The following is a 10,120-nucleotide window of genomic DNA, read 5'->3' as shown; positions in this document are numbered from 1 at the left end:
CGGGGGGGGGGCCACGTACACAAAAAAAAAAAAAAAAGAAAAGAGGATGCCAGTCTTCTTCGACCGAGGGAAACAATGCCGTCTCCATTTCAGGGCCACGTTCAAGGGCAGGAGAGCTGCCAAGTGGGTGTGAAGGGCGGCGGGTGGGGAAGGAGGGGGGCAGATTTCAAATGAAAGAGGTTCGGCAAGGACACAGACAAATTTGGAATGACGAAGGGCTAACTGTAATGTTTTCTTTCAGATATGGATTCTATCTGAGTAATTATCTAAAGTACTTAATGACAGATCGGTGGTATCAGAAATTAGTATGTACTAAGCCACTTACATATGTTCTGGAATCATAATCAAAATTCAAACTGTAGGGGAGGAAAAGGTTTTCCTCAACCCTCTTTGAGTCACTGCCTGGGTTTGAAAATTCAACTGAGAAAGACAGATTAATAGGAGAAGAGCACATTAAAGTTTTACATGTACATGAAAGCCCTTCACAAGAGAATGAGGACCCAAAGAAGTGACCAGAGCAGGAAGATTTTATACCTTTTAGACAAAGAAACAATACATTTGTGAAGAACTGGCAAGATAAAGGGGATAGGGGAAATCCAGGTAGGACTATGGAGTCCTTCTCTTCCCTAACTAGGAAGATTAGGGTTAGTTTAACAAGATTTGTTTGAAGATTCTTCTGTGCCATCTCTGGACTGATAAGAGTTTGTCTCTAGTAAAAGGAGAATTTATTTCCTGCCTTTAGGCAGAAAAGGGGAAGGTTTTTCCACATGTTCTACTTCTTAATTGCCTTCAGCTCAAAATAATTTTTATGTCAAAAAGACATATTTAAGGGTGACATTCTTGTTTCCTTAAAAAACAAAACTTTAAGTGCAAGAATATAAAAGATGATTGTTGGGCCATGCAATTCAATTAATATTCATTGATATGCAATTAGACTATAAAGACTTTGTTATGTTACCTTGTTGTAAGTTCATGATTTATTATCGTGAACTGTATTTAACATACCATCAAGTATGCTTTTAATACATGTTGTGTGTGTCTTCTGTAAGAAAACACCGAATACCCCAAACTGTCATTTCTTTCTTTTGCTTAGTATCTACCCATCTCGTTTTTTATTTTTTCTCTTTCCTATACCCCCATTTCCAGAACGATTTTAACTGTTTTGATATTTCTGAGGAGTTATGCGATGCTCTAAATTTATATGCACAAAAGATCACACAAGAACCGACATCAGCAGAGGGCAATAAAGGGTAGAATTATAAAATACGCAGTTAGGGGAGAAAAATTATTGCGGAATTGAAAACAAGTAATTTTCTAGGGCTTCCCTGGTGGCGCAGTGGTTGAGAGTCCGCCTGCCGATGCAGGGGACACGGGTTCGTGCCTCGGTCCGGCAAGATCCCACGTGCCGTGGAGCGGCTGGGTATGTGAGCCATGGCCGCTGAGCCTGCGCGTCCGGAGCCTGTGCTCCGCAATGGGAGAGGCCACAACAGTGAGAGGCTCGCGGGCCCCCAAAAAAAAAAAAAAAAAAAAAAAAGACGTAATTTTCTTGGTTTTGATGTTAGGTAAAATTCTGGATTTTTAATAGTGGAAGTAATGGAAAGCTTAATGGTTTATAGTGTCATTCTGTATCTCACATTCTATAATACACAACCTTTCAAAATGTCATTTTCCCTCTTCCTGAAAGAAAAAACTGCCCAGGTAACTGGCAACAATGAAGCGCCATCCTCAGGTGGTTTCCTTCCCCTTAGGTGCAGGGCTATGGTTTCACTCTTGCTGGACCATCTTACCTTAACTCGAATAGCAATGACTGAACTTATACAATCAACGCACATGCAATCCACATCACTCAACTCTGATTTTGGTTCACTGATACTGAACACTCCCAGTGTGCCAGGGAAAGCTTTTTCAGTGGATACCAATGACATCCACGCTTTTTCACCTGGAGTGCCACCCCTCCCAACTCAGCTGTTCTCCTGCACTTGAACGTGGTTCCGTAGTGGAGCCGGCACTATCTCCCTCTGGGGGAGGAAGGTCGGCATCCTCCTTCAATACAGAAACAAATGTGATGTGTGTGCCCATCGTCTTTGAGTCAGAATGATTTTCCACATTGAATAATACGCCCCAGTGAGAGAAGAAGAAAGGAAACATTCACTGTTTGAAGAAATGAAAGAAAGAAGTGTTTAGTGAAGTTTTATTATTTCTTGTTTCCTTTCAGACATTGCAACCACAGGCTGAGAAAATGAAGCAAGACTCTGTGGAAGAACAGAGGGTAAACAGAATTATTCTTCTCAAATACACCCCTTCCAACTCTGTAAAGAGAAAAGTCAATAAGAGGACATTTTTAACCGTCAAAATATTCTTGTGTACCCAGAATGGAAATGGAAAAATTATACAGCATAATTTTGGCACTTTAATTCACACAATGTGTGATAGAAAAGAGAAAAGCCTTCTGAATGGGAATTCTTTCTCTTCAATGATTTCTTCCTTCAGAGGGATGAGTAAAAGTTCTGGGATATTGTTATTAGCGAACAATATTTTCCCACACACGTACGTGAGAACAGAGAGATAAATGAGGGAGAAAACAAAGGGAAGTGAGTTAACGAGTCTTCATGGGGAAATTCCGTGTACGTGGAGTTAGTTTTCCAGAGGCAACCAGAAAGTTAAATGAGTACCTTCAGCTTTTCGTGTCACCAAATTGCAACTTACTTCTGCCTACCACGGTTTCTTCTTGCAGTCTCAGAAAATTCTGTTCTAAAAACTAACAATCTTCCGCTCTCTATCTCAGCTGAAAACTGCAAAGGCAAAAGCCACAAGCTTAGGAGTCTGAATGTTCATGCTGGGAGTTTTGCCAATTTGCCATCAGCATGAATACTGTAAAATCTGCCTTTCACCTCACCCCTCTGCCTCCTCCTACCCGAAGATATGTCCAAGTGCTCCATTTCCATTGAAATTTGGTAACAAGATTGATACACCCTGGGGGAGAGAACTGTTTGACAGTCGTCCTCAGGGAAAACAGACTTAGAGATAGAAAAGAAAGGAACAAGCTGCTCTCTTGAGGAACTGGCTGACACACGCCATCCTGCGGTTATCAGATGTACCACCACTTGTTAGATGCAGAAATAGACTCGACCCAAGTTAAAAATACCTTGTACTATCAAAAAGAGAGCCAGAAAACTTCTTCGTAAGAGATAAACCCACCTTAATGTAATGTTGTGTTTTTGTAGATAATGTACAAGGGCCACCATGAGAAACATGGGTATTATCTTTTCAAGTATGTTTATACCTCGTCTGGGAGGAAAAATCAAACTGATGCGAAGGTAAGCAGAATCCTAGTGATTTTATCATGATCCAAACTCTGGACAAACATGAGGTGAAGCTGTAGGGAAGACAAAGTTGACTTTTGCCTTCTCTGGGGTTTCTGTCTACGGCTGGTGCCTTTATCTTTTTCCCACGGTCCCAGGCTCCCGGAGCGTCTCTGCTATGGAACTCTGTGTCCCAGTGTCTTCCTGACACAGATGGGCTACCGCATGCCCTGGCCCAAACGCTGCCCTGCTTCAGGACCTGCCACAGCAGATGTGGTGCTGGTGGATACTGGACACCCATTGAGTTTTTCATGTTATTGCTTCCGAATAAACTTTGATCCTTTGTAAGGAGGTTTTCTGGACATATTCTACCATATGCTCTAATGCGGCAGGGGGGAATGGATTAGAAAGAAACCATTTTGGCCTAAAAAGCGGCACATTTTAGTGTCCCTTAAATTCATCCCACAGATGATGCCATCTGTGTCAGGATGCTTGGAAGAGAAAGAATAAGGGCATTGTCACTGGAATAAAACAATAATTCTTTTCACTCAGTCCTTTCCTGCAGACTCACTGGCCACAGAGCTAGAAACAGTTTAAAATGCCATCAGCAAAAGGACTGTTTACTTTCTTCAAATCTGGCCTCATTCCCCATGAAAGTAGTAGTTTCCCTTCAGAATGTTATTCTGTTCTGCTCAATATTCTTTATACGCATCTCGAAGACTTAGCACCTCTAAAGCTAGCTGCCTTTTGAACTTATTGGTTGTAACAAATCCATGCTGAGAGCTTCCTGTTGTGCAAGATATTATGAGAGATAAAATGATTGAGAAAACTTAACGCTTTCTCTGCAGGATTTTAGAGTTAGAAAAGAAACAAAAGGTGCTTACAAAAATTATTATAACCCGAGACAGAATGTGCAAAGTGCTATGTGAGTGGTACCCAAAAAGTCATGCTTCAGGGCTTGGAGCAGAAAAGATTAGTTCCTAGTGTGGTGTTCAGGAAAAGCTACGTAATGGAAATAAGCGAACTGGACCTTGGAGGATGAGTAGGGTTTGAGCAAACATTTGTGGGGAGAGACTGTTCTCCATGAAAAGAATAATATGAGGTAAGGCATGGAGACAGAAAAGCAGATCAGCCAACTGACTGTACAACCATCATACAGTAAACGGTGCCCCAGGAAGTCATTTAACATAAGCAGTGCAAAAATGATCGACCATCACACATCACAATTTAAAAGTTGTTTCATGTTTTATTTATAAAAACTTCAGTCTTTAAAGAAAGGTACACAATTCATTAGTGTACACGTTACTGTTTTAAAAGCAGTAAAAACACCGAATGTAAAATGAAACTTCCCACTTCAGAACAGGGAGGGGAAAAAATTAAGAAGGAATTATTATAATGCAACTGTTTAACTCAAAAGTGTATATTAGCAGTGAGCCAATGAACTTACTTGCAAAGGAAAATAGAAATGTCTGTGTAAAAATTTCCCAGATGGAATGTCTTAAAATAGGTCAAATGTTTAAAATACTTTTTATTCAGAAATAATTCACTCTAACGTTTTTTTTCTATTATACTTTTCCTCATGAGAAAACCTTATCTATTTTCAGAATATACCTGCCAATATAAAAGATTAGTGAATAATGATAACTCTCCCCAAATAAGTCATTTCAAGTTATATCTTAAAAATACTACTCTTTGGAACCTTTGTATACTGCGTGTGAGCCAGCTTTGTAAGAATAGAGGGCACTTCTGTAAACCATTTTTATCTTGAGGTTCAAGTGTGAGCTGAGTCAACAATTCCCCACAGCTTCCAACATTAATAAGATTTATGTATAAAAGCAGGCAGTCTTCCAAGCAGAACAGTACTCCTATTTGAGGATGGATCTGAACATAGTGACCTAATAAGAGCCTCTGCACATGTCAACCTGGAGAAGAGAAAGCACCCAGTGAATATGGAGAAAACCTGGACTTTCCTGGAAGGGTTTTATGTGAAAGAGGAAATAACCTTAAAGACTGCTGCATCAGGAAAAAAACGGATACTAGTTACTAGCTGCAGGTTTAAAAAAAACTTGAAGAAATTAGAATATCCATAAATGAAAAGATCTGACATGAAAAGTAACAAGCAATTAGCTCATAAAATGTTCAAGGATGTTCAAGCTGACCATAGGTCATAGAAACTGGAAAGGACGTGGGCTGGGAGGCTGTGACACCCAACTCAGTCTCTAACTGGATGTTGCTTTTTGAGCTTAGGTTCTATATCCCATCGACGTCAACACGTCTAATATTAAAGTTATCTTTTTCTCTTGTCTTCATTTTTGCATGTCAACGTTCTAGGTATTAACCCTTCTTCTATTTGGGCACCAGTAGACGACTTTCCTTTGTGACATTTTTCTTTGGCATATCCTAATCCGAGTGATTACATCTCATTCCTGGACACTGCAGCAACCTCCGGACTGTCCTTTCTTACCACAATTCCTCCTAAACCTCTGATTTTTATTTTGTTAATCTCTTGGTCATGCACTTTCACTAGCTCTTCATCCCTTGCAAAATAAAACCAAATTCTTATGCCTGGAGTCCCAGGTTCTACAAAGCTCTGACCCTCTGTCTGTGCAGACCCTGATTGAATACAAGGTCTCTGTCACACCACCTCACGCCCACCCTCCATACCCCTGCAGGACTGCTGCCTCTGCCATTCAATAAATCATCAGGTATTGCTTAGAACATGTAGCACCCAGCCCAACTTCTTACATGTCCCAGTTCCTCAAGAAATATCTCTTATTTTGATCTCACGTTACCCGCCAGTTCAGAGGTCTATGCGGCGGTGGTGTTGTAAATTTCAGCTCACCCTACAGGTCTGTGGTGGAGAGAAAGTACGGTATTTATTCTGTCTATAATTGTTCCGTTGCTCAAGAGCTCCTACCTGTGGGCTAATGAAAGGGTAGGGAGTGTGCAGAAATTAATTTAAATTCAACCTGTTTAAACTTAAGGTTATCTACTCATGGAAATAGTTCTTTAAGGAAGCCCTCCAGTCCCTTTTGGATAAAAATGCTCAGATGCTCCTTCTTCCCCTAAGATGGCGTGCACGCACGTGAGGGAGTTGGGGGTGGCCTACACCGTCCAGCGTATACCATATACCATATGTACACACACGGCTCAAGCCACAGTGGAGAGGAAGACGTGGGATCCTCGGACATGGACGGGACAATGTTGCTCGACCCCTTGCGTACTGCTTGCCCTGCTGGTGTCCTAAGATGAAGCCACTGGCTACGGTAGCTTAGGACCAGACAGTACAGCCTTGGGGCAGCGGTGATTCAGGCTCTCCTGGCTCTCACGGACAATGTAGACCCCCCTTTGTTCGCGTATGACTCACATTTGTTCCTAGTATATATACTCCATCTACTTTGCTCCTTCTAGAGCCACTTCACTCCCTCTGGAAAGCTCCTAGCCATTCTCAGATGCTTCCATATCTAGCCTGTGCCACAGAGAAACAATGAGTGGTGTGGGCAAAATCAATCTCAGCCCCTCTTTCTTCTTGACCACATTGTTCAAGCTCCTTGCACCTTGGCTGTACCTCGAGTTGGTAAGGTGCAGCCTATGAAGCAGCATTTTACAGACCTTTCCCCACCCCCCCCAAAAAAAGGACAAATTGAGATACAGGCATAAACACTCTACCCTTCTTCTCCACTTTCTCCTTTTCATCCCATTATTGTCTCAGGGACTTTTCTCATCCGGACCTCATTACTTAAACTTAGGATCCAGAAGAGTGGTTCTCCAAAGGTGGTCACAGACCAGCAGCATCAGCATTGGCTGGGAACTTGTCATAAATGCAGATTCCAGAGCCCCACCCCAAGCCCACTGAATCAGAAACTCTGGCCGTTGGGTCCAACAGTCTCCGTTTTAGTAAGCCTTCCGAATAGTTACGAGAAATGCTAAATTTGAGAACTACTGACCCAGACTATCAAATCTGGTTTATTACATGACAAAAGAGGGAAAAAAATAAAATTAACGAATCCTTTTTCAGACAAAAGCTAGGGTGGCCAACACCTGCTTAAAAATATTTCCTTTGGATGTCAGAACCTAGATTCTTCTATTTGTATATTTTCTGTTGAGAAAAAAGAGAAGAGGAAAAGATTTATACCTTTGAAGACCAGGGTGAAAGCAAAGAGAGAGAATGGGAGTGGGGGGAGGGAGAGAGAGAGAGAGAGAGAGAATGACAGCAAGAAAAATCATGTTTGAAAGATGAACTTCATTTCACTTGCAATGTGTCACTAGTCACAAGATGAGGACCACAGTGTCCTCTTTAAAGTCAGGTCCTCCTTTAAAATTAGGCCCTAATCTATATTTCCAAACTTATTTCTCTTATTTGGATTCTCTTCTTTATTATTCTCTTTAGGATTTCTCTACTCCAGCCTTATAATGTTATTCATATTATCTTTCAAATGTTTCCTGTTTCCAAACATGTGAATATGCCACTTACTCTTAAGATGGTCTCACCATTTTCCTTACATGTATTTGAACCTTACCCACTCTTCAAGCCTTTCTCATCCTTCTTTCTCCGTGAAACCTGCTTTGGCCATTCCAGAATTATCTCTACCAACAAATCTCTATTGAGTTAAAAGACTCTTTTTATTAAGTATCTGGTGGGGTTTTTTAATTTTTTATTATTATTGCCTAAGAATTATTAAATTTTAAAAGTTTAACATAAAATAACCACTTTATGTTGAAAATTACACTTTAGCAGGAAGAAAAGAACAAAGACAATATTGCTCTTCCCCATTCTGGCCAGAGAGGAAATCAAGAGCCAGTGCCTCAAGAAAACATTGTCCGAGAAAAAGAGAAAGACGTGTCCCTCCCTGGAACCAATGAAAATAACAAAAGCACTAAATCTCAAAATCTTCTGGAAGATAGACAGACAATGAAGAAAGACTACAGGATTAGTAACAAAGAAAATGTCCACAATGACCTGAAGACGTCCATTTATCCTGAATCGACTGGGAATCGTGGGACTGAGGATGGAGACAATGCTCTTAGCAAACTACATGACCAAGAAGAATACGGCAAAGCTCTCATCAGAAATAACATGCACCACATAATGGAGCCAGGGGCTGTGACTGAACTCTTGAGGGAAGAAAACAAGGAGAACAAAGCCCGGAATGTTTTAAGCCAAGTTCCAGCAGGTGCCAATTATGCTAAAGCCCCCTCAAAAATTAAGAAGAATCATCAAAGAGATTCCCAAGCCCAGAATATTCCAGTAAAAAGCAAAAGTACCCACCGTATCCAACACAACATGGACTGTCTAAAACAGCTCCCCAAAGCCAAACAGGTCTCCAGCGACTTTGAAGGCAGTGGTTATCCAGATCTCCAAGGGCAGGAAGACAGTATCTCTCCTTTCAGTGGAGATGGTCCACCTTTTAAAGACATTTCTGGTAAAGGAGATGCTGTTCGTCCTGACCGAGAAGGTACAGATATTCAAACAGAGTTTTCCAGCCCAAGTGAAGCTGAGACCATTAATCCTGATGCGAGAGGACCAGGTTATAATGAGATCCCAGAGAAAGAAGGGAATGGCGGAAATACCATTGGAACCAGGGATGAAACAGCCCAAAAGGCAAATGCTGCTGATGTAAGCCTGGTGGAGGGCAACAACAACATCATAGGTAGCACCGATTTTAAGAAACTCTCTGGAGAAGAAGGAAGCAGAGTGGATGGCGGCAGCCAAAATGCTCGTCAAGGGGAAATAGAGTTTCATTACCCTCACGCACCCACAGAAGACAAAAGAAAAGATGGCGGTAGTGATGGAGCTGAAAGTACTAATGAAATTCCGAAAAATGGCAAAGGTAGTAGTAGAAAAGATACAGAACATTCTAAAAGGAATCAAGTGACCTCAAATGAAAAACAAAGATTTCCGAGCAAGGGCAAAGGTCAGGGCCAGTTCATTCCTTCTCGTGGTCTTGATAATGAAATTAAAAAGGAAATAGGTTCCCATAATGGCCCCAATAATGAAGGGACCATAATAACGCACAGCAGGAAAAATTATTCTGTGCCCCACAGACAAAATAATTCTATGCAGAACAAGGGTGTGTCGCAAAGCAGAGGTTCCTGGGGTTACAGAAAGCCCCATTCCAATAGGAGGTTTCGCCCCCCTAAAAAGCATGACAGTAGTGAGTCATCTGACAGTGGAAGTTCCAGTGACAGCGATGGTGACTAGAAATTCCCAGCAGGATAAAGATGATACTTGGTCAACTGTGACTTAACAGTATAAAGGGGAGCCACCTGACAGCAGATCAGATGGACAGAGCCAGGAATTGAATAAGCCAAGAAACCTGGCCTCCTGGGGAGAATTGTTGCTATTTTAATGGTCACAGTATGAAATCCTATTCAAAGTTATGATGCTTTATGAAGTCCTATTCAAAGTTATGACGCTTTTTTAAGGAAAAAGAATTCATGGAATAGGTAACATTTGAATAGATACCATTTAAAAATAGGTTGTGTCACAAAACCCTTCCTTTGTTGTTTGCTCTGTAGACATGAAAAACAATCTCTCTCATATGATAATCTGTAATTAAATGATCTATAAGGAAGTCTGTTGTCTGCGGTGCTCCATTTCAGACACAACAGGATTAGTTCTGCCTCTGGCAAAGGCAGTGCTATGAAATGAATCCACTGGGTAAAGCCTGAGAGCCTCCCTACATCCCACTCTGCTCCAGCCAGTGGTTCCTTTGGCTTCTGCTCTAATAAAGATACCCTGCTTCATGTCCTTCTATGCTCTTTCCTCTGTTGCACGTTTATAACTTCTAGTAAAGCAAGTTTTATTTCCTGAAGCA

At 41.3% G+C, this 10,120-nt stretch overlaps 1 protein-coding gene across 3 annotated transcripts in view; it reads left to right on the top strand.

Moving 5' to 3' along the window:
* Window positions 1-9,877, top strand: part of MEPE (matrix extracellular phosphoglycoprotein) — a 13,980-nt gene extending 4,103 nt beyond the window's left edge. Inside the window, exons 3-5 of one of the 3 annotated variants that reach the window (XM_024736215.1) lie at window positions 2,216-2,269; window positions 3,225-3,317; window positions 8,041-9,877. In XM_024736215.1, coding sequence (XP_024591983.1) covers window positions 2,216-2,269; window positions 3,225-3,317; window positions 8,041-9,504 — 1,611 coding nt within the window. In that variant the 3' untranslated portion in view covers window positions 9,505-9,877. Of the gene's footprint in view, window positions 1-2,215; window positions 2,270-3,224; window positions 3,318-8,037 lie in introns of all 3 variants that reach the window. The other 2 variants (XM_024736216.1, XM_024736217.1) reach the window with 2 other exon arrangements.
* The last annotated feature ends 243 nt before the right edge of the window (window positions 9,878-10,120 follow it).

The sequence above is a fragment of the Neophocaena asiaeorientalis genome, unplaced genomic scaffold, assembly GCF_003031525.2.
Source record: "Neophocaena asiaeorientalis asiaeorientalis breed wild unplaced genomic scaffold, Neophocaena_asiaeorientalis_V1.1 scaffold7, whole genome shotgun sequence".
NCBI lineage: Eukaryota > Metazoa > Chordata > Mammalia > Artiodactyla > Phocoenidae > Neophocaena > Neophocaena asiaeorientalis.
The sequence above is the reverse complement of the archived record's forward strand: the minus strand, read 5'-3'. Positions and strand labels throughout refer to the sequence as shown.